Source organism: Cervus canadensis, chromosome 8 (genome assembly GCF_019320065.1).
Source record: "Cervus canadensis isolate Bull #8, Minnesota chromosome 8, ASM1932006v1, whole genome shotgun sequence".
NCBI lineage: Eukaryota > Metazoa > Chordata > Mammalia > Artiodactyla > Cervidae > Cervus > Cervus canadensis.
Genome location: NC_057393.1, coordinates 53747517 through 53771512, shown reverse-complemented (window position 1 = coordinate 53771512; position 23996 = coordinate 53747517). Strand labels below are relative to the sequence as shown.

The 23996-nt window shown below is 46.4% G+C and overlaps 1 protein-coding gene across 1 annotated transcript in view; it reads left to right on the top strand.

Annotated features, from left to right (window-relative positions):
• The window catches only part of TSPAN14 (tetraspanin 14), a 53097-nt gene that overhangs the window by 15641 nt on the left and 13460 nt on the right, over nt 1-23996 (top strand). Inside the window, exon 2 of the mRNA XM_043476232.1 lies at nt 10193-10290. Within this exon, the coding sequence (XP_043332167.1) occupies nt 10210-10290 (81 nt within the window). The 5' untranslated portion in view covers nt 10193-10209. The remainder of the gene's footprint in view (nt 1-10192; nt 10291-23996) is intronic.

Genomic DNA, 23996 nt, shown 5'->3' with positions numbered 1-23996 from the left:
GTAAAACGGCAGCAGCTGTGGGTGGCCTGGCCCTCTCTCACCTGTGTGGGCAGGCAGGTGAGGCATGACTTGCCTGATGTATCATTTTCAAGATCTCTCTTTGGGCCCCAGGATTGTTTGTTGCCCAAATGTTTTCTTCTCTTTTTTTAAAGAAACATGGCCACTACTTCTACATTTTACTTGAGGCGAGTTAATTTTGTAAACTCTTTCTGCATTTGTTTTGTTTGTTTTTTGATCATTCCTCAAGGTAAGACTCAGGTTATGCATTTTCGCCAGGAACACCACAGAAATGACTTGTCCTCAGTGCATCCTGTCAGGAGGGACGGCCGTTGGCTTGACTCATTGCTGGTGATGACAGTGGTGGTCATTCCGTTAAAGGTGATATCTGCAGGTTTCTCCACTGCTAAGTTACTATCATGCTCTTTGTAATTAATAAGTGTTCTATGGGGAGATACTTTGAGACCATGTAAACATGCTGTTTCTAATCAAACTGTCATTGACTAGTTTTAGAGCCTGTTACGGTCTAAATGTTTTTGTGTGTTTCCCCCACCCCGCCCATTCACATACTGAAACTCTGTCTGGTGCCTGTCTTGATGATGTTAGGACTCGGAACCTTTGGGAGGAGCTTAGGTCATGGGGGTGGAGTCCTCAAGAATAGGATTAGTGCCCTTGCAAGAGACCCCTCAGAGCTCCCTTGCTGCTCCACCATGTAAGGAAGCTGTGAAGAGGTGCCAGCTTTGAACCAGGATGAGGCGTTCACCCCACCCTGTCGGTGCCTTAATCTTAGACTTCCTAGCCTTCAGAACTATGAGGAATAAACTTCTGTACTTTAGAAGCTGCCTGGTCTGTCAGTTTGGTCCAGTCTGGTATTTTGTTATAATAGCCATAACAGACTTAAGAACCCATTATCAGTTATTTCTGTCATTCTGGAATTCCCCACCCTCAAATTCTATGGTTACTGAATGGTGATGATTTAATGACATGAATTTTTACATTTATCCTTCTGCTGTAAAGAACTTTCCCTTCCCCTCCATTTATATATTATTTGTCCATTTATATGTATTAAAATGGACTCATGGGTTCCTACTTTATCCAGTGAGTTAAAATGCATTAATATTATTTGTTCTGATGCACACACAGTTGCAGATTGGGCCAATGGGGAGTCCCTTCAAACTGTCTGCTGTGAAGGACAGCTCTTAAAAATGTGGCTTTTCAGGTCTGTCACATTCACTACTGAACGAGTCTCCATGTGCAGTTTGGAAAAAGCTCCTTGAGTGATTCCCCTGTTCTGTGGAATTTGGGATCAGCTGGGCCAGACCCATCATTTTCAAGCGTGTATGTCATAGAGCCTCCCCTTCCCCCTAGCCACTTAAAGAGAACTGCTCTGCACACCTCATGCTGGGTTTCTGGGTCAGAGTCTCTTTGTACAAAAGCTCCTGTAGCTTAAAAAGTAATAAAAATAGTAAGTTTGAAAATCGCTGGATTAGGTGACCTCCATTCGAGGCCCAGCATGTCTCCCGCTGAGTCCTCGCCTCACTGCTTCCTCTGTCCCACGTCCCTCCATCCCTTGACTTCTTTCCTGGTGTCAGCACTGAGGGAGACAGATGTCTCCTCCCCAGATCAGCGAGGGGCCCCTTGGTGCTCCTCAGACTCAGCAGGTCTGGGGGTTGTGGGGTTTTGGTGGTGGAAGCTCATAATGCAGTGTTGGTTAAAAACAGAGTTTCAGACAGGAAGCCAAGCTCTTAGAATCCCAGGCCCATTGGAGAGCCCGGTGGGGCTCAGAGCTGGCAGCCCAGGTGTTCCTGGACTTCCACCTGGAGGCCTTCCCAGGTCCGGCGGTCGAGGGCCTGAGAGTCTCTGAGCTCGGAACCTCCCTTCCCCCACACCTGTGTGGCAGGGCTTGTCACCCGGTGATGAGGGACGGTGGGGGGTGGGGGGTAGGGGGTTGAGGGGCCCAGCCTAACTCCCGGCTGACTTTGTCGTGTTTTCCCATGGTGAAGAGTCAAACTTCCGGACCCCTGTGGTAGTTGCTGCCACCATGTCCATTTTTGCACTGTTTGTGGCAGACCCTGAGTGTGGAGACTTGGTCCTAAAGGGTATGGGTTAGAGTAGGACTTAGACACTTCTGACTCTGAGGGTGAGTCCGAACCGAGTGGGGAGCCTGTGGACTTGAGGCCCTCTTTCCCCTGTAAGAGTAATAGTGCCCCTAGGCTGAGGCACGACATGACATCCTTCCTGTGTGTGAGATTCCCTTGGGCAGTGAGGCAGCCTACTGGCCTGCCTTTATGACCATCCCGTTTACCCATTTCCCTTGAAAGTCACCTGTCTCTTCGTAGACCTCTCACCTTGGGCTTCCCTGTTCTTTGGCCTGTGAATGGTCCCCAGTACACAGTGGGCTCTGAGGACCTGGAAAGTCGAAGGCCTATGGTGCACTGTTTGGAGGTGCAGCAGGGCCCCCAACTCTGTTGGGAATATGGCTGCCCTTCCTGGGGATCGGCCTGTGGGCAGATACAAGTACTGGGAGCCTCAAAGTTCAGGTGGAAAGGTTGAATCTTGGTCAGTGGCCAAGTTTGGAGAATGAGGCAGGGAGGAGCCAGCAGAATAACTTGGTAGAGTTTTAGCTCAGGATATGGGTGGATGGTGTTGTCAGGTCAGCACAGTTCAACTGGGTTCTTTGCTTGGGGCTCTCACGTGGCCCAAATCAAGGGGTTGGCAGGGCTCTGTTCATTCCTGGAGGGAGGATTTGGGGCAGAATTTAGTTCCTTGCTGTTTGTTTTAGAACTGAGGCTGTGTTTCCTTGCTAACTGTCAGCCAGGGCTCCCCTGAACTGCTGGAACTTCTCTCTGCTCTTTGCAGGTAGCTTCTCTGTCTTAGATCCAGCAACAATGCATTGCATCCTTCTCATACTTGGAATATGACTACTTCTACCCTCAGCTGGGAGAAAGCTCTGCTTTTAAGGGCTCATCTAATTACATTGGACCCACTCAGATAGTTTCCCTATTTTAAGTAAATTGATTATTCATCTTGATTACATCCGCAAAATCTCATTTGTCCTTTTATATGGTTATAAATTATACTTCCTGTTTTTTTTTAACTTTGCTCAGTAAAAAGATGGCAACTAAGATATTTTTGAAATCTTCCCAGAGATCTGTGTATTGAGTGAGCACGCCTAATTTTACTTTATCCTAAAACCCCACAAAAGTTAAGATAAAGGGAATTTTCAAAAAGGAATCACTCTACAAGGACATGGAGAATGGCAAAGGAAACAAAAGCAAGAAAAAATGTGCAAATCAGGAATTGGATGGGTGAGTGACCCACTTTGAAATGTAGGAATTGGTGTCACCATATTATTGTTTTAGGGTGGCTTGAAGGGGAGGAGCCTCAGAGGTAGCTAAATATAAGAACTGTTTGAAGGCAGTTCATGTGGTTAAACCCCTTTCCTTTCTCCATGGTGCTTGGTGACTGCCTCTTCCCTTTAGCAGGACATTGGAGATTCCTTCTACTGAAGGAAAAACCAAGGCCTGGGAGATTCCAGTTGTTCTTAGTAGTTCATATGAAGAACATCTCCATTCCCCAGCCTTCTATCCCACTTGGCTTCTAGAACTCTGACAGCCAGCCCCTTACCTTCCAAGCAGGAGATTAAGAGTCCTCACTGAGGAACCTGACTGACCTAAAAGGAAAGAACTAAAGATGCTGACAACAGGGACTTTCTAGCAGATAGGCCAGCCAGATCGCCCTGCACAGAAACTCACCTGCCCAGGGACTCAGGGCTTCTCGTCAATTCTTAGGCATTTACTTTTAGTCATGAGGATTACTAATGATTGCTAATACCTGAAGAAAGTACCTAACGTGAAAGGAAGCAAAACAAATGAGGCGGGGGAGCAACTTGAGATAAATATTCTACTTGGAGAATATTTTGAAAAAAATTAGACATTTTCTCAGAGAGATAAAAGAAGTACCTATGAAATAGGAATAGGATATTATACAAAAGGAACATTTAGGAAACAAAAAAAAATATTAAAATTTTTAAAGAATAAGGGCAGAGCAAAAATATCAAATCATTAGAATAATTATAAATTTGAAAGAGTTTTCTGGAAAATAGACAAGAAAGATGAAGAAGAGATGGAATATAGAGCAGAAGAGGTAAGGTAAAGAATCAGCTCAGGTTCCCTTATCCATTAATAGGAGTTGCAGAGAAAAATGCAAGTGGGAAAATCACCCAGAAAAAAATCTCCTATAAGGATATAGGTTTCCATATCAGATGGACTCATCAGATGTTGAGCTGAGTAGATGAAGATAGGCCAGTACCCTGACCAGCTAGAGCATTACCTTGAAATGTCAGTGTGCTGGGAAGAAAGGGATGGTCCTACAAGTTTACAGAGAGAAACAACTAGGTTAATACAAAATCAGGAATCTGAGTGGTTTCAGACTTCTCAATACCCTGGAATGTAGAAGATGGTAGGGCATTGCCTTTAGTGTTCTCAGTGGAAATGACTCCCAACCTAGAATTCTATACACAGCCAAACTTTTATTCACAAATGAAGGTAAAATAAAGATGTTTTCAGACATACAAGGTCTGAAAATTTTTCCTTTTGCCTTGAAGATTTCTTCCACAAAGGTGAGCAAAGACTGGCTCTTTCATAGGCTGTATCCCAAATGAGGCCAAGGGAGTTCTGGGCACCAGTCCAGATTAAAGTAGCTCAGAAGGTTCCAGGAGAAATTTCTTCTGGAAGAAGAACTAGAAATAGAACATCTGATGTGAGTGAACTTATTGAGAGGAGATTTGGACAACTGACAATTGAATTTGGGATTGAATATTAATAATTCATAGAAAATTAAACAGAAAAAATGAGGATTATTAACTCTAGAGAACAAAAAGTTGTCTAGGAAAAGTAATCGTGGCTTACATGGCTCACTGTGATGACTCACGTGGTCCTAATAATGTAGACTCTGAAAATTAGTGTCGCAGTGGGTATGATTGGAATGGAGATATGGGAAAGGAGTGTGAGGGGAGTGGTTTGGGACAGGTGGCTTGTATAAGAGTAGAGTTACATTTTCGTCTTCCAGGGCAGGAAGTGGAGAGGTAACACCTAACAATGAAAAACCAGGGAATAGTAATACAAGCATAGCATGTACTGAATTTTCTAAGACATTTGGAATGTTAACATCAAGACGAGCTAGAAGTTAAGGGAGGCCCTGGAAAGGGCCTTCGGGCCAAGGATCTGTTTTTGTTTGTTTGTTTTTGTCTCAACACAGAATTTACAATCATTGATTCTTGCAGGGATATGTTCAGGAATAATTTTGAAAAAAATGAAAATAGCAAATCTAGAACACGTCGCCTGTGATAAGGGCAAGTATTGTTTCACAGAGCTCAGATGTGCATGGGAGTATGTGTGCACTGGATTGATTGTTCAGTGTGCTTCTCGTGTGTGCCAAGCTGCTTCAGCTGTGTTTGACTCTTTGCGGCCCTGTGGACTGTAGCCCACCAGGCTCCTCCGTCCATGGGACTCTCCAGGCAAGAATACTGAAGAGCTTCTTACTGTGGGGCATCGTAAAAAATTTGAAAGCCATTGTCATTGGCTTCTCACTGCCAGTTCTCTTTGTACACTTCTGAATTGTCTAAGTATTTTACAGTTCAGCATGTGCTACCTTTTTCATTAAATAAAGCAGAGAGATGGAGGAAGAAACAATCTTACAAGTTAATATAATCCCAAAGTAGATGAGCCCTATTTACAGTGATTGCAGAGGTCATCACACTTGTGGGCCTGCATCTTCCACCAGCAGTGGCCACAGTTTACATTTTAGGACAAAGGTGGTCATGGTAAGTGCCACAATAGAAGCCTTTTTAGAAAATCACTTGTAAGCCTACCGACCCAGACCCACGGAGCCATTTTCATGGTTTTAGCTTCCATTTTGACCTTTAGCCGCATGCTTACAAATAGTTTCATAATTGCAAGCTAGGATATTTAGATTTCGAATGTTTAACTCATTCTTTTTCTTCTTTTGGTTTCTTTCCTTGAGGCAAACTCTGAGTCATGAGTTTATTGGATTAAGGGTAGGACTTCTCTCTCTCTCTCTTTTTTTTTTTTTAATTTGAATGTTTGTAACTGTATTGCTTACCAAAGGGTAGTAACAGCTTATTCTACTCCCAGCAAGGTATGAATGCAACAGCCTCACCATGGGATTGCCAACAATAGTGGTGGTGATTTTGCTAAAATGTGTAAAACACTATCTGTGAGTTGTCTTTAATTTCATTTCCGGTGACTTTGAATAGTTTTCCATCTAGGAATTGTTTTGTTCTTCAGTTTTAGTATAATGCCCATATCCTTTGTCCTTTGGTCTAAAATCAGAGTCTTTTGTTAAGTATGAATTTCTATGTGTTGGACATAGTATTTACCCTTTGTCATAATCACTACAGCTGCAGATAATTTATCATTTGTTTCCTTTTTAATTTTATGTTACTTTTAATTATTATATGGGAATTTAGAAGCATATCTGTTTTATATTGATGATTTTGTACTTCAGTTAGCTTAAATGTGGATACCCTGTTCTTGCGTGTGTGTGTGTGTTTACTATTTAGATTGACTTTAGTGTATTATTCAATTCCTCTCAGATTGCTAACCAGCTGTCTTAACACTTAAATAATTCTGACTTTCCCCCTTGTTTTAAGAAGTTGATGTTTGGACAAACACAGTGCTTCCTACTTGCCATGTAAACGCTTTATTCTGTTATAATAACTTCTGGAGTTGAGACAGTTTGAGCACTTGGAATTAAATAATTGTTTTCTCTGCAGAAAACACAACATAGCTTTTGGAGAGTTTTCAGTTGTGGTGGTCATTAGTAGCTGTGAAAATTTATTTATCTTCTGTTAAGAAGCAGAATTTTTAGTCTGTGTATGTATTTTAGGGTAAATGCTTTTGGTGTTGATTGAATTCATTAGCTGGTACAGAGCTGAGTTTTGCCTTCCTCTGATGTGACTCTACTCGGATTAGCAACTATGGTGAGAAGTGAGGGACCATAGTCACTCTGGAGTCATTTTGGCTGACTTCTGGGTCGGATCTGGTTCTAGTTTCAGCACCACCATCCTCGTCACCTTCTGGGGTTCTTTGAAATGTGGGTAACACTTCAGGCTGGTGGGGGAGCACTCATCAGTCTTTTCTCCTTCCTTGAAGTTCTGAAGCTGCCAAGCCAGACCTCAGATGCTCATTGCCTTCATTCTGCCCCAAACCCAAGGCTTTGTGTTGGAGGATGTGGCTTAGGCTGGGGTCCAAACAAATCTCACTGTTACCTCCTTCCATTTAAATTCAGAACTTGCCTATGCGGGGACCTCGATCTTCTGGCTGAAGCTTAAGACCTGCTTCTCTACCCACCCTGGTCCCAGGACAGAGCTGGCGGGTCGAGAGCAAGAGGCAGCTTTTCCTTGCTGCTCCTTTGATGAAGTGTGGTATAGGACCCCTCTCCCCACCTCCTGGTCAGTTGAGTGCCTTCTCTTCCCCTGGGGAGGAATAAACAAGTGGGTGAAGAAAGACTAAATGGCACTGTTTCCCTTCAACAGTTTCCTCTTCTGTGGGTTGGAATTGGGAAATAAGTGCCATTAAAACACCCTACCTCAAGACCTCATAAGGTTATTTTGGTCCAACAAAAATGGTGCAATGTTCAAGCAAGTGTTCTGGGGGTGAGTGGCAGGCATGTAAGGTGACTTATCTGAGTGTGATACATCATCTCATGGATGATTAGGGTGTTAATTTCTGATCATTCCCTAGCATGGACCTGGCTAGTATAGTTCTGAGTGTTTAAGTTACCATGGAGTGAAGGCTTGGGGTTTATATCACAGTTGTTGAGATTCTTTGGGTTTGAACCCTGACATTTATAAAGGCAGAGTTATTTCCTGGTTGAGTCTTTGTGGGGTGAGACCCTGGGAGCCCAGTGGAAGGGGGGGGAACAGATGGTGAGAAAACCAGCCCCCTGCAGAGAATCCACACTCAGAGCACTGGCTTCCTGCAGCCTGCCTGTCAAGGAGCTCCCTCTGGCCATTCCATGTTCTCCCCATGTACCTGGCCGGAGCAGAAGGAGATCAGGGATCTCCACGTGGAGAGTCCATGTGTCACCTCAGGGTCAACATTTTTCAGAGGCCCTGGGCTAGGGGGCAGGAATGAGGTCTGCCATGCTATGGAAAGCATACAGGCCAGTGCTAATTAGCTGGTGTCTTTGTGGAGCCAAGGTCCAGGAGAAAGAAGGGAGCCTGGCTTTGTTTACTGCTTCAGAGCTTGGAGGAGAGTTCTTTACTATGGTTAGGTTAAATGACTCCAAGGAGCACCCTTTAGGATTCCTAAACTTCGGGGTATTGTGCCTGAGCAGCCCTCCCCAGTCTCTGGGTCCCTTAGGGATTGGCCCCATTTTAGCTGAGGCCCTGAGAGGCAGACCTTGCTCAGGGTCAGGTCATGTGGCCAAAGGAAGGACTCTGCCCAGGAGTTCCTGTTCATCTCCTTGCAGCCATCCTGTGTGGCCCAGGCTGTGTTCAGGTCCTCTGTGTCCCCGGGTTCAGTATCTTCCCTTGGTATGTTATGCATGTGTTCACATGCATTCTGGGAGGGGAGTGTTGTAGAAATGCTGCTCTGCTGGTGGGACGGGGAGGTGGGGATGGGCTGCTGGGTCACTGCCCCCTCCCTGGCTGGTTTCAGGCCAGGCAGGTTGGGTACTCCCAGCTGGGTCTTGACCATACTCCCGTCCGTCTGGGAGGGAGGGGGCCAGTCGGCAGTGGTGTCCAGTCTCTGCCTGTTGGTTGGGTCTGCTCTGTGGGAAGGATGGTGGAGCAGTCAGAGTAGCCATTTCCAGAGGGATGTGGTTTCATGTGCCTGCCTGGCAGCACTTTCTCAGAACATTACAGACCAGGGGTCAGGCCGCCAAGGCTGCCTCAGCAGGAAGGGATTCTGTGGTGGCTGCTCCGTGGCAAGGCGCAGAAGCTGGTCTCTTACTGGCAGCCGTGGGTGGGGTGTCTCCCCACTGCCAGAGTAGCCTTGTTTGTTTTTGCTCTAGGCCCTGGGTTACCTCTTGTTCCTCTCCTCACCCTGGGAAGTAGGGTGAGTTCCGGGGCTAGGCGTGGGCATTTCCAGTGAGCCTCAGATCCCACCCCGAGGGTCAGTTTGAGGCACCTTCCCCACCATTCAGCCACTGTTGGGAGCAGCGGATAGTGGAGGAGTTAAGGGTCCCCCTGGGTTGCCGTTGTGGTTTATGAACACAGTGAAGGTGGACCAGGCCCTCGGAGTTCACTCCTTTTGAGTGCACCCTCCTTTGTAGGCTTAGGACACAGATAAAGGAGAGGGCCCCACCCTTCACCCTGTGCAGTTCAGTGTTTTATAATTAAGCTTTACTGTAGCCCAGGGAGGCCAAAACAGTGGCCCTGAAGGGTGGGAGGTTAGGCAGGGGAAGGGGGAGTGGGGTGAAGACTGGCTGCTGTGGGTTCACAGGATCTCTCCACCCAGGCCAGGGTGCTCCATCTTCCTCACCTCTTGAGGGCTGAGCTTGAGAGGTTGTCTCAGAAAATACTAGATGAACAAATGTGACTTCTCCTGACTGGCCACTGTTAGGTCATGCCCAGACTTGCTCTTTCATCTCTTCTTCCCAAACTCGACTCTGACTAGTCGAGCCCTCATTTCTTTGTTTTGTTCCCTCAACTCCTGGTTGCTTAGCCCCAGGTAGCGGTGGGCGGGAAGAACGTGGATTGTGGGGACCACTGTCTCCACCCCCATGTTGCCTTGGTTGGGGTCCTGAACCCTGGGCTTTTTGCCTTGCTGTTGGGGAAGCCACATGACCTTTCTGAACGCCTATTTCACTGTTGTGAAGTGGGGGAATAAATACCCAGTGAAGAGGTGATGACCTAAATGTTTGGGAAGGTTCCCAGCAGAAGTCCACAAGACACTTTTTAGAAATTGCCATTCTCCATTCTTTCAAAATTTTCCTCTTATTCTTTCGGCTGTTTATGGAAAGTTGACTTCACTGATTTTTGTCTAACCTGTAGGTGGCATTGATATTAAACCTATGTCTGGACTACTGAAAAAACACAGGGGGCAATTTGGGAATTTCTGGAGTCTGAATCTGTATCTTGCCTTTGCTCCTTCCTTGGGGAGCAGATTTTGGGGAGATGGTTCGAAAAATTGAACCTGCCATCTCATCACTCTTCCTCTCTCCACAGATCCTGCTTCTCAGAAGATGCACTATTATAGATATTCTAACGCCGAGGTCAGCTGCTGGTACAAGTACCTCCTTTTCAGCTACAACATCGTCTTCTGGGTGAGTGGCTGAGAGCAGCCATGTTCTCTGTCCTTAATTAGTAAACTGTGCTTCTTTACATACTTTGGGTTTACCTGGCCCCTCCATGAAGTGGCAGTCAGGGCCCTACCCTCCTGAAGCCAGTAACAGGTAAATTATAAAATAGACCATAAAGTGCTGTGATGGGGAAGGCCAAGGTGATTAAGACCAGATCAAGGTGCCTTTCTTCAGCCTTGGGGGTTCAGGAAGGCTTGGGGCTCTGACCCAGATGTGTGTCAGTTTCCCTCCACCCACACTCCAGGAATGCCCCAATGAGACATCAGCTGTAAGGTCCTTTGTGCACACTGGACTGTGGGCCAAGCCCTGTCCTGGTTTCTAGAGATAAGGGTGGACAAGGGTAGTAAAGCCCTGCCCTTGTAATGTTGGTGTTCAACTGGAAGAGGTATTAGCTTAAGAGCCTCAGAGCAGGGAAGGAGAAGCCACTTGGCCAGGGTGCTTGGGAAGGACAGTCAGAAGAGAAGGCTTGTGGGCAGAGACCTGAATACTAATGAATACACAGCCATGTGGGGTCTTGGGAAGAAAGCACTGGGTAGGGAGAGCAACATGTGCAAAGGTCCTGAGGCAGGAATGAGCTTGGCATGTGCAAGAAACAAAAGGAATGCCATGTGGCTGGATCTGAGTGAGTACAGGGCATAGGGGACGGAGGTTTGGACATGGGCACAAAGAAGCCAGGTCATGTAGGACTCAATGGTTCCCAGTAAGTAGCTGAAATTACTTTCTGCTCCTTTTAATAACACTTAGTAGGTTATAAGTTGGATGGTGTCATCTGATTTTGGAAAGATTCTGAAGAGTGAAGGGGTGGGTGGTGGTCCCAAGTTCTGAGATGAAATTTGGGGCAGAAGAGCTAGAATGATCTCCTAGCCAGACACATGGAGTTGTCAGTTTCCTGGAAATGAAAGTCTTGGCCACCATCTGAGGAAAGGGTGACCAGATTATTGAAGGAGAGTGTATTGACTGAGGAGAGGAGGAGTCTGAATATGGAGGTGAGGATGCTAGAGGTGGGACTGAGGAGGAGAGTCCACTCCAAAGCTGGCTGTGAGTGAGTGGCCTGAGATCAAAGGAAGACCAGGAGATTTTTGTGTCATGGAAGTCTCGAGAGGAAGCCCTTCATGTAGACAGGAGTGGGGTGAGAACAGAATATTGACATTGGCTTTGACAAGGTGGAGGTTGTGACCTTGACCAGATCTGCCCGGGAGTGGAAACCCACCTGGAGTTGGCCCAGGAGCTAATGGGACATGAGAGAGTGGAGACCAGTGACTCATGACAGTCCTTTCAAGGACTCTTGCCTTAATGAAAAGTAGAGAAATTGGATACTAGCTGGAGATGGTCAAGGGGTTAAGAGAGATATCAGAGCATGTTGGTGGGATTGGTTCAGAGAGAGGCAGGCAATGATTTTGTACAGGAGAAGGAGAACAAGACAACATGACCATATACAGAGACTTTTTAAAACCTCCCTTTCATATAAGCACTCTTTCTGGTGTCTGGGTCTGCAGCTAGTGTTGGGGGGGACCAGATGGAGAAGGAAGGATGGGATGAGTGGTCATGATGCCACATTTGCCTCTACTGAGGATTTTGACATTTCCTATTTGGACTGGAACACTTGACAATAAGGCAGACTTACCACAACTTCTCAGCCTTTTGCCCTTGTTTTCCCAGCATCATCTCCTGATGATTTATCCCAAATTTTGGGCTGGGGTTGGGGGGGTGAGGTTCTGTCCTGGAGAAAGAGGGTGGGATTCAGTGGCTTGGCTGTTTACCCAGGACTTTTCTGGTCCCAGACAACCTTTTGTTAGCAACCACCTCATTGCCCCTGTAGTAGAGCAGTGCTGAACATTTGAGGTGGTTCCTCCACCTAATGGGAGGGCTGTGGCTGCCCCTCCCTGAGATGTGTGACATCCGGACCTGCATCGCTACCTGTCTGGAGGAGAGCCTTCTGGCCCCACCTGGAGTCCCCATCTGCCAGCCAGATGCACAGTTCAGGGTCACCTGGTTTAGACAGGTGGTTTGACCGTTTCGGCCTTGTCCACCCAGCTGTTGTAACCATTAGTCAGCTGGCCAGCTGTGCTTGTTGGCCTTACATCTCGACCTCCGACTCTCATCCTGATTTTTGCATCTGGAGTGAAACTCTCCTGCGGCCGCCGTGGCCGAGGGCCTGGGAATCTCTGTTTCTTCAGAGCCTCTTCAGAACAGATTCTTTGCTCTTGGGAAGTTTTACTAACCTATCCAGTATAATACATTGGCAGCAGCAAATTCAAATTGCAGAGTTCATAAAGTCCAGAATTGTAGCAGGTCAGTTTGGTTATTGAAGGGGGCTGCAGTGTTATCAGAGTTTTGCAGAATTGGCAATGTGTGTGGTCGAGAGCTAATCATTTTTCAGTTGGTGTCCACTGGGGCAGAATGGGATGGAACAAAAAGGAACAGTCAGGAAAACAAGGACTGAGAGCTTGGTTGGGAAAATGAGAGGGGGAGGCTGCCTGGCCCCTCCCTGCTGAGTTCTAGGCAAAGATTTGCTGTCTTCTGTGCAGGGTTTGGAAATGTGGAGTGAGGTCTGAGAACTGGGGTGTAAAGCCCTTCGAGAAGTACATGGTTCATGGGGGGCTCCTGGGTGCCAGTCTAGACTCCCACCTAAGCTAATTTCTTTATGAATTGCTCTCACCTGCCTGCTGCCTGCTTCACAAGGTTGCTGAAAATGTGTAAAATGGTATGCCTTCTCAGAGGAGTTTTCTTTTTTAAATGGAGAAAATACAAAAATAAAACAATATAATGAAACATTCCCCAACCCCATCCCACCACCACCACCATGCTCCCATCAACTGGCTTCCAAAGTTACCAACTCAGCCAATCTTGTTTAATTTATATCTTCTTCCACCTTGGATTATTTTGCCAGATCGTTTTGCAGAGAGTTTTTGTTTGATTTTGATGAATTAACACTGAGCAGTGGAACAGGATGACAGCCTGAATGGTGGACTTGGGCTCAGTAGGCGGGTTTGAATATGAAGAAGCAACTTGTTGATTCTTTGAGCAGTTCTAGGTACTGGAACAAGCAGAGGTTTTATTTAGCAGGTTGCCCCATCCAGAATTATTTTCACAGTAACATTCTTTGTAGCAAATACCTATAGTACTCTTCTTTAAGTTGTCTCTTTCCAACTTCAGGACCAAGATTTTTCCATGGAAAAATCTTACTGGAGGCAAGAAACATGGATGCCCCAGTATTTGTGTCTGTTCTGAATTGCATGTTTTACCAGGTGAGCATGGAGCTGGGCTTCATGGTGTTTTCATCACAGGGATGTCAGGGAAATGCTGCCAACACAGCATTTTAAGGACACTAACATTTTTTACCCTTCTTTTGGTTTTTTGAAATTATAATCATTCCTTGGTTGTGTTAGACCTGTTCCTAGGGTAGAATCTCACTTTGACATAGGGAAATGCAAATCAAAACCACAATGAGATACCACTTCTCATCCCTTAGAATGTGTGTTATTAAAAATAAGAACATAACAAATGCTGGCGAGGATGCAGAGTGATTGGAATCCCTATGCACCATTGGTGAGAATGGTGTAACTGCTGTGGAGAAAAAGTATGATGGTTCCTCCGGAAGTGAAAAAACTTACAATATGATGCAGCCATTCTCCTTCTGGGCATATATCAAGAAGAATTGAAAGCAGGATTTTGAAGAGGTATTTGAGCACCCTTGTTTATAGTAGCATTATTCACAATAGCTAAGAGGCAGAAGCCACCCTGGTGTCTACCGAAGGATAAATGGATAAACAAAATGTAGTCTATACATGCCATGGAATATTCAGTTTCAGTTCAGTTCAGTCATACAGTAGTCTCTGACTCTTTGCGACCCCATGGACTGCAGCACGCCAGGCCTCCCTGTCCATCGCCAGCTCCTGGAGTTTACTCAAACTCCTGTCCATTGAAATGGCGATACCATCCAACCATCTCGTCCATGGAATATTACTCAGCCTTAAAAAATGAGGGAGATTCCTACATGTACTCCCACATGGGTGAACCTTGAGGACATTATGCCGAGTGAAATGAGCCAGACACAAAAGGACAAACACTCTATGATTCCACTAATATGAGGTACGTAGAGTAGTCAGAGACAGAAAGTAGAATGATGGGAACTAGGAACTGGGGGAAGAGAGAGTGGGAAGTTATTGTTGAATGGGGACAGAGTGTCACTTTTACAAGATGGAAAGATATCTGTGGATGGAGGTGATGGTTTGACAATTCTGTGAATGTACTTAATGCCACTGAGTAGTCGTACTTCAAAATGGTTAAGATGGTTAGTTTTATATTATGTGTACTTCACTACAATTAAGTTTCCTTTTTAAAAATGTATTTATTTATTTTTGTCTGTGCCGGGTCTTCATTGCTGCACGGGCTCTTCTCTGGTTACAGCAAGCGGGGGCTACTCTTGGTTGCGGTGCGCAGACCCCTCATTGCGGTGGCCTCTCTTGTTGAGGAGCACTGTCTCTAGGGCTTCAGTAGTTGGGGCATGTGGGCTCAGTAGCTGCTCACAGGCTCTAGAGCACAGGCTCCATATTTGTGGCACACAGGCTTAGCTGCTCTGTGGCATGTGGGATCTTCCCGGACCAGAGACCGAACCCATGTCTCCTGCATTGGCAAGCAGATTCTTTACCACTGAGCCACCAGGGAAGCCTCACTATGATTAAAATTCTTGAAATATCTCACTTTGACTTGCAGAGGAAGGGAAGCTGAGCGAGGCATACAGCCTTTGTCTTTGTCCATTCTCACCCCACCCGATTCCAGAGAGGATTTGGGCTTCCCTGGTTTTACTGAGTGTATCCTCAATGATGGATGATTCCGATGATGCCGGCAACTCCAGGACTGCTTACCAGCACAAACACTGAGTTTAATCTGCGAAGGTTCTAATGAAGCCCTTGCCTGGATCTGTTTCAGAGATGGATTAAAAGTGTAGAACTGAGGCCCCTTGTAGGCACAGATGATCAGCCTGTGTTTCAGAGAGCCCTCTGCCTGGGGCCTTCTCAGTGACATGAGCCACAGCTTCCTTGCTTGTAAAATGCAGGAATTCGCTTCTGAGCCTCCTGTGCAGCCTGTTTCTGGGTGAGAAACATGGACATTTGTGTTCTGTGACCAGCATGGCTTGAGGCCCCTTCCTTCAAAGTAACAGATGCCTCCCATGAGTAGGGTAAGCATGTAATTTGTGGTCCAAGTCGGGAAACTTCTAAGAATGAAAGAGAGGTTATTAAGAATTTTGCCGAAACAACAGATGTGCCCCAGGCCTGCCCCAGGCAAAACAGGACAGTCCCTAATCCTAACCCTGCCCAAGAGAGGCAAAGCCAGTCTAACGTGGAAGGACCTAACAGCAACTCCCTGCCCTCGCTCCTGTTTTGGCATCTCTGTGGGTGGACGGTCTCTTTGTCTGACCCTACAATGGGCTGTTGACTCTGGATCATTCTAACCACTAGAGAATTGCCCTTATTTGAGCTGAACTCTGTCCACGTGATTTTGGACCCCAAGGCCTGATCCCCATGCAGATGGTTTCTCTGCTTCCATTTCTTGGTTGTTTAATGCAATCAGAATGGAAAAGTCTAGTGTTTTAATAATGTTTGTAGAATATTTAGCTTTCACTGCTGAGAAGTAGTACCTTTTCCCCTCCCAATTTTATATACTGAACTTTTGTATTTGCTTGGAAGTTCTAGGGAACTACACAAGGCATCCCCAGCTTTACTGTGTTCCCTTCTACAGGCTCCATTTTCCTGTCTGCAGTCACTCAGTTTCACTTGGTGAAAGTATCTTTGTCATCTTGCAGTCTGCATTTTCATATTAGCATCACTTAGGATGGAACATTCCAGGTTGCCAAATAGACTCTCTGATCATATTTTTGAAAATTCCCTTATTGGACATTTAGGTTTTTTCCAATTTTTCTACTATCCTAGATAACGACGCAGTGATTAGCTTTTGTAACACAGATTCTTGCCTTTGGGGAAAGGACAAGAAATTATTTGCTGGGATAGGTTCCCAGGAGTGAGATTAAATGGGTCAGAAGGTGTGTCCATTGTTGTGACTGGCCTGACACATTTATATAGTCATATTCACCAGAAGGTCTGCCCCAGTTCATAGGAAATAGATTGCCTTATCGTTTGGCGCACACAGGTATGTGTTTGTCTGTGTATTTTTCCATATTTTGGCTTGCCAATACAGAGGGCAAGGATTGCTTAATTATAGACTCCACTTGAACTGGGAGTGGCTGATCCTTGCAGGCCCTCAGCTCCTGATCTCACTGGTTCAGGCGCATCTGAGGCTGGGACCACCAGGAGGAATTTGCAAGGATGGGCAGTATGTGTACTATGATTATTGCCTGGGACATGTGATTATTACACACTCACAGGGTGGTGTCAAGTCTGAGTAACTGGTGGTGTGTGTAACTCTGCTTCCACCAAATAGTCAGCATGGCCCAGTCTGACGGGGTGATTTGTCATCTGTGGGGGAGTATCCTACTCCCACCTTGTTTATACCTTTCCCCTCCCAGAAATGTGTTTTTAAAAAATCACGTCTATTGAGGTGTAAATTAAATAGAATAACGTATACCCATTTCAGATGTTCAGTTCACTGAGGTGGCAGCTGTATACTCTGTATAATCACCATCACCACAATAAGGATATCAAAGATTTCCATCACTCCTGAAATGGTCCTTGTGCTTTTCTATAGTCATTCTCTCCCCACCCTGCCTTTAGGAACCATTGATCTGCCTCCTGTCACTGTAAATTAAATTTCACTCTCGGATTTGGCTTCCTTTAATTTAGGGGATGCGTCTCTGTTTTTTGTTTCTTTAATTTCATGAATTTCTTTAAAAAGTTAAAATTTTTTTTTTAATTTAAAAATTGTGGTAAAACCTATGTAACAAAACTTAGAATTATAAATATTTTTAAGTGCTCAGTTCAGTGGTATTAAGTGCATTCATGTTGCACTTCATCTATCACCACCATCCATCTCCAGCCTGTTGCATGGATTTCTGCTTTTTATTATTTTCCTCTCTTCTATGTGTTTTGGGATTATGCTGTTCTTATTCTGTCTTCTTGAGGTAAAAGGTTAGGTCATTGATTTTAGATCTTTCTTCTTTCCTATAGTGTAAGTACCTCATTTTATTGTGTTTCCCAGACACAGAAGTTTTAACAAATTGAAGGTTTTCTGGCAACCCCGAGTCGAGCAAGTCTGTCGGCACCATTTTTCCCAGTAGCAATGGCTCAGTTCATGTTTCTCACATTTTGGTAATCTTTGGAATATTTCAGACTTTTTAATTATTGTATTTGTTCTGGGGATCTGTGATGAATCACTATTGTAAAAAAGATTATGAGTTGCTGCAGGCTCAGATGATGGTTAGCATGTTTTAGCAGTAACGTATTTTTAAATTAAGATATGTACATTTTTTTCTTAGTCATAATGCTATTGCATGCTTATTAGACTACAGTATAGTATAAAGATAATCTTTATATGCACTGGGAAACCAAACAATTTAGTGTGACTTGTCTTATTGTGGTGGTCTGGAACCAAACCCAAATATGTCCAAGGTATGCCTGTGTTTGATGATGCTCCATGGTTTTTTGTATCCCACACATTTTGAGATGTTTTCATTTCATTTGGTTAAATGTCTTGTAAATGTAAACTGTTTATACAACGTGTCTTTTCTTTCCCTTCCTGGCTTACTGCAGGAGTTTCTCTTTTTTACTGGGTTCCAGCGATTTTATCATGATGTGTGCTGGTGTGTTTTTTTGTGTTCTGTTTGAAGTTCATTGTGCATTTTGGATTTGTGGGTTTATATTTTTCATCAAATTTGGGATGACTTTAATTATTATTTCTTTTAATATACACCCCATCCCCCCTTGAATTCCTTGTTGTCCCACAGGTCACTGAGATGCTGCTCAGTTTTGTTTTGTTTTTTACCCCCTCCATCATTTAATTTAGATGGTTCCTATTGCTTTCTCTTTGAGTTCACTCATCTTCTGTAGTGTCTAACTGGAAGTTAAACCCATTTAGTGAATTTTTCATTTCTAATGTTGGTTTTTCTGTTTCTAATAGTTCCATTTGAATCTTTTTTTTATTTTCTACTTCTCTCTTTGCTTGTTTTCCTGTAAATCTGAGCATATTTACAGTATCTGTTTTTAAGTCTTTGCTGATTCCATCTTCTCTCTCATTCCTGTCTTCTTTCCAGTTACTGATTTTTTTTTCCTTTTTATAGGTCATGTTTTTGTTTTACCTCTTGCTTATCTGGTAACTTTTATTTGGATGCTAGATACAGTTTTTCTGCCCGAGTATTCTTTCTGTCTTGGTCAGCTTGGGCTGCCATTACCACATGCCATCGCTTTTGTTGCCTGAACAATCAAAATGTATTTTCTCCCATTTCTGGAGGCTGGAAGTTTGAAATCAGGGTGCCAGCATGGTCAGGTTCCGGTGAGGGCTATCTTCCTGGCTCGCACGTGGCTGCCTTTCTGCTGTGTTCTCACATGGCAGAGAGAGAGAGAGAGAAAACACAAGCTCCAGTCTCTCTTCCTCTAATGATGGAGGCTCCACCCTCATGACCTCATGTAACCGCTCTTAACCTCCCAAATACCATCACATTGGGGCTGCGGCTTCAAGATGTTAATTTTGGAGCAACATAACTTTCAATCCATATCAAGTCTTTTCAGTTTGCATCTTTTGTCTGAAATTCATTCTTTCTGTGGTACATAGCTGTAGATCGTTGATTCTCATTGTTGTGGGATATTCCATGGTGGAAACATATTATTTGAGTTACTTGTAGTTTTAGGCTATTAAGGCCTGTTGAAGTAATATAGAAACATATCAGGGTTGGCAACCCGAATTATAGGATGTCCTGGGGTTCACGTGGCTGAGCTGAAGGAAATCCTGTCTAGGTTCATATGGTTTCGGTATGATAGTTTAGTGCAGGACGTGGCTGACTATGACTTGCACGCCAAACCTGGCTCTCTGCCCATTTTTGCACATACGCCTTTTTTTGGAACAAGCCCTGCCCATTTGTTTGGGTATTATCTGTGGTTGCTTTCCTGCTAAGACAGCAGAATTGAGTAACTAAAACAGAGACCTTCCACCCGGCAAAGCTGAAAATACTTCCTATTTGGCTTATGGAACTGCCGACCCTCAGCTTAGTATCTTGTTTTCTACTCACTGTAAATCATCCAACTGTGCCAGCAATGGCAGGGACTGGGGTGGGGGTGAGGCGGGTTTGGGGGTTCCTTCTCGCTGCCGCCTGGGGCTGCTGCCTGTAACCTTCCTCTGTCTTCCTTCCTTTCAAAGGCTGACCAGAGTCAGATCCCTGGGCGGGGCGTTGTGCGCGTGAGCCCCTGTTATCTGGGAGTACAGAGTGTCTGTGGAAGCTGCCCCAGAGCCCTGAGGCATGTCCTTCCCCATCCCGGAGGGGCCCCTCGCAGGGGTTCACAGGCTCTGCGGGAAGGGCACACATGCTTCTGGTTTTCAGAACCGCCCTTCCGGCAGGAGGAAAGGCTGGTGTGTGATAACTGTGTGACCCAGGACAAGGCCCTGACCCGCCCCGGGCCCGTTTCCCTCTGAGATGAGGAAGCTGGGCTCCAGCGTCCCTTCCGGCCCCCAGAACTTCCAAACTCCCACCCAGAAGTGGCTGAGTTTAACCTTTTTTTTTTTTTTTTTTTAAAGAAGCAGACCTTTTATGCTTCAGAGTGGATGCAGTCTGGAAGGGCACCTCCTCATCTTGACCTCAGTGCACTGGCTGTCAGGGCCAGGTTGGGTCTAGGGTCTGTGCCATCTCTGGCATCCTTTCACATGACCACAAGCATCTCTGGTGTTCCCTGGACTTGCCAGGCCAGGATGTCCAGTTCTGGAGAGTGAGTGCCAGGACCATTGGGTTTCCACCTGGCATGATTTATGGTGGCGGAGCTTAGGCAGCAGGAGAAGCAGAGGTCTTTGGAGATCGTTGGTCTCCTCTGAAGTCGAAGAGAGCGATGGTTTTCTTAAATCCACAAGGTGAGTTAGGAACAGAGCTGAAAGTTTTATTATCGCTTTTTCTACTCCTGCCCTGTTTTATTTCCATCATCCTTTCCCCACTTCACTTGAAAAGTGCCTCTAGGAGGCACCTATTTCCTTAAACTCTACTCTTGTCTCCAGAAGCCCGGTAAAACAGATGCTTCTGACCTTGTGTCAGGACAAAGCTGTGAGCCATTGGAGGGTGGGGCACAGTGTCTTCAATCCTGCAAATGCTGGTAAGGTCTCAAAGGTCCCCCAGGACTCTGCTCTGCCTCCAAGGCAAGGCAGGGCTCGCTCAGTGCCCCAGAGACCCTTCTTTGACCCAGGAGGGGTCACCTTCATTTTGCAAAGGAAAACAGGTTCAGAGAAATTTCTGGACTCACACAAGTCCTGTCACAAGGAACTTGTGGGCTGGAGCCGGAATCAGGACCAACTGACCCACGCTGTTTGTTCAGCGCTGCTCAGGACTCCTTTGGGTTCCAGTGCTTCTTCCTGGGTTTCCTTCTGGTTCTTTTCGGAGGCTCCCTCAGGTGGCCCAAGGGAGCCTGCCTCAGCTAAAGGAATCTACAAGAGTCAGGGGCCAGCAGGCCAGCAACCTGAAAGCATTTCACGGCTGCTGGTGGTTTGTCTTGATCCTGTGGAGGAAAGGCTCTGGTGTCTGCAGGAATTGCCTGAGCACTTTCACACTGAAATGAAATCTTGCAAGAGACCAGGGCCACTAAATTGTGGGTGATGAGGGGCTGCTTTCAGCCTGTTTGGTGTTGGACTCCTCCTCCGGTCTGGCGGAACCTAGCCAGGTGTCTACAATTCCATCATGTCTGGAACCTGCTGGGTAAGGGCTTGCTCACTTTAGCAAGTTGACTCCATGTGGGCTTCCAGAACAAAGCAGGGCTGGACCAGCCCAGAATGCCCCAGAGGAAACCTCTTGCCTTCTTACACAGGGGGCCTTTGCCTCAGGTCACTCCTGAATCTTCACAGTGACCCCCACAGGGGCCCTGACTGGACACAGAGTGATCCTCCATTGGCTTTACTGTTGCACAGCCTAGAAGCCCCTTCTGCAGCCTCCCACGCCACCGGGCACTGTGACTGCCCCTTGTGGTGGAGGGTGTATGCTGGTGCCCACGATTCGCAGCCGCCCTGTGCAGTGAGATAACGTGATGTCAGGACAGTCAGAGACACGCAGGTCTGTTTCTTGACTTCTCCACCAGCTCGCTGTGTGAGTTTAGGCAATAACCAAGTCATCCTACATCTGAACTTTGCCATTTGAAAAATGGGGGTAATAGTACCAGTGTTGTGGGTGTGGAGGGCCTCTTTAGGTGTATTGTGTTTAACGTAGCACCAGTTACCCAGGAGAGGGTGGTGCTACTTGCCCTGGTGACCACCACGGCGTGCGAACCTGATGGTCCAAGGCTGGCCTCTGTGGGCTTGGCGGGAGTTAGATTCCGTTCTTTGAGAAGGAATTTAATCAGGTCATAGATGAGAAACAAAGGAGGTTACTCTGAGGCTGGAAGGCACTCCCAGATGGTTGGCAGCCAAGAGGACAGCCCAACTACACAGACCATCTGTCCTGGGGAGGGGGGTGGGGGGCAGGGAAGGGGCTCCACAGGGAGCCATGCCAAGCTGGCCAGAGTCCTGGCTCATTCAAGAGGTTGCTGTGTGAGCTCCCAGACAGGTCACTTCCCCTGTCTGGTCCTCCTTCAGTCTTCTTTTCTCTAAAACAATTGTTGGTCCTTGAAGTTCCTGCCTTGGGCCAGTGTTCATTGAACCCATGATCTGGCATGTGACACCCCCCCACCCCCACCCCCCACCTCAGTTCCTGTCTTTCTGCTGCAAGTTAACTTTAGTTCTTCCTTTGAAACAGCATGGAAAAAAAAAACAGGAGCTCTTATTCTTGGAGCCCCATTGTTTTGAGAGAAGGAAAACTGGGCTGTGGTGGTGCGGAGCTGGTGTCTCAAGCTGACTGTGTTCAGCGAGAGGGTTGCAGGGGGCAGACCTCCCTCACCATCCCATGTGGTACCTGGTGGTGGGTGGGCTGTCCTGGAAAGTGGTCAGGCAACCCTAAACAAAATAGAAAACATCTCTGCCCTCAGAGGGCAGAGGAGGAGACACAGTAGACAGCTCACGTGGTCTAGGATGAGTACCATGAAGATCTAGCAGGGAGGGAGGTCAGGACTGACACGTGCAGAGACAGTCTGCACAGGATGGCAAAGGGAGGTGTGTTTGAGGAGGTGAAATTTGGAGAGACCTGAGTGGAGTGAGGGAGGAAGCCAGGAAGGGATGTGGAGGAGGAACATTCTAGGCTAAGGGATTGAGTCAAAGTTCTGAGGCAGGGATGAGGTAGGTGAGTTCAAGAAACAGTCACAATGGTGGGGAGGGATGTCTGTAGGATTCAGCAGAGATGGCAGGGATCAGGGGTGGGTGGGTGGGGGGGTGGGACTGGGGCCGGGGAGCTGGGTTGGAGATGGAGATAATGTTGGAGATGCGGGCTACAGCCTGGCTACCCAGGCCCCTGTGAGCCACAGCAAGGAGTTTGAATTCTATTCTAAGTGTAAAAGGAAAGCATCGGAGCATTTTGAGGAGGTGGGTGATCTGATATATGTTATTAAAGGATTGTTCTAGTTGCTCAGGACCTGTGGGGAGACAGTGGGGAGGCCCCTGCAGGGGTGATGGCATGGACAGGTGGGAGCAGAGAGGGTTCTCTATGTATTTTGAAGGTAGGACTAATAGCAGGTCCTAGTAGGTTGAATGTGGAGTTGAGGGACAGAGCAGTCAAGCCTGAGGTCTAGGTTTTCTGTCTTAAGAGTAGATGGTCAGTGGTGCCATTTAGTGAGAACGGGAGAGTTGGGAGGAGCTGCAGGGGAGTTGGGAGACCACAGCTCCCTTTGGGGGAGTGTGAAGATTGAAATGTTGCTGGTTGTATTCAGAGGACAGATCAAATAGACATTGGGGTGTTTGACTAGGGATCAGCTGTGGCTGGAGGTTGGGGTTTGTGCGTCAGCTGTGTGCGTTATGACATCATCCAGAGGGTTGGGGAGGCCAGGGGTCAGGACTAAGCAGTGAGGTTCTCCAGCATTTAGAGGGCTCTGAAAGAGGAGGGTAGGCCCTCAAAAGAGACTGAGGCGAAGTGACAGGGAGAGTGGAAGACAACCATGTGTGTATCCTTCGTGTCCCCAAAGCTGAGTGCCTCAGTGGAGGAGGGAATGACTACTGTGGTGGATGAGGGTGGATAAGCTAAGGCAAAAGACTTGACCTCCCAGCTTGGAAAGAGGGAAGTGAGTCATCAGAGACTGTGAGGAATGGTGGGGAGGGATGTCTATAGGATTCAGCAGAGAGCAACTGGTCACCTTCCAGCTTGCTTACCACACAGTGTCAGACACTCAGGAATGGAAGGTCATGCACCCCATCAAGGAAAATGAAGCCCTTTATCGGCTGGCTAATCCAATGGGAGGACTGAAAAGTGGGGGATCGGTGTGATGTGGTGGAAAGAATCTCATGTCAGCTCCATGGCACCCAAGTTCCAGCAGCAGAGGGATCTTTGACCACGTGATGCAGTGCTGTCTCCAGTGCTTGAGATGGTACCTAGCATTTGCTCAATGTCCATTGAATGAATGAGTGAGTAAATGAATGAACTAAACTGAGACTTAGGATCTGGGTCTTCTCCC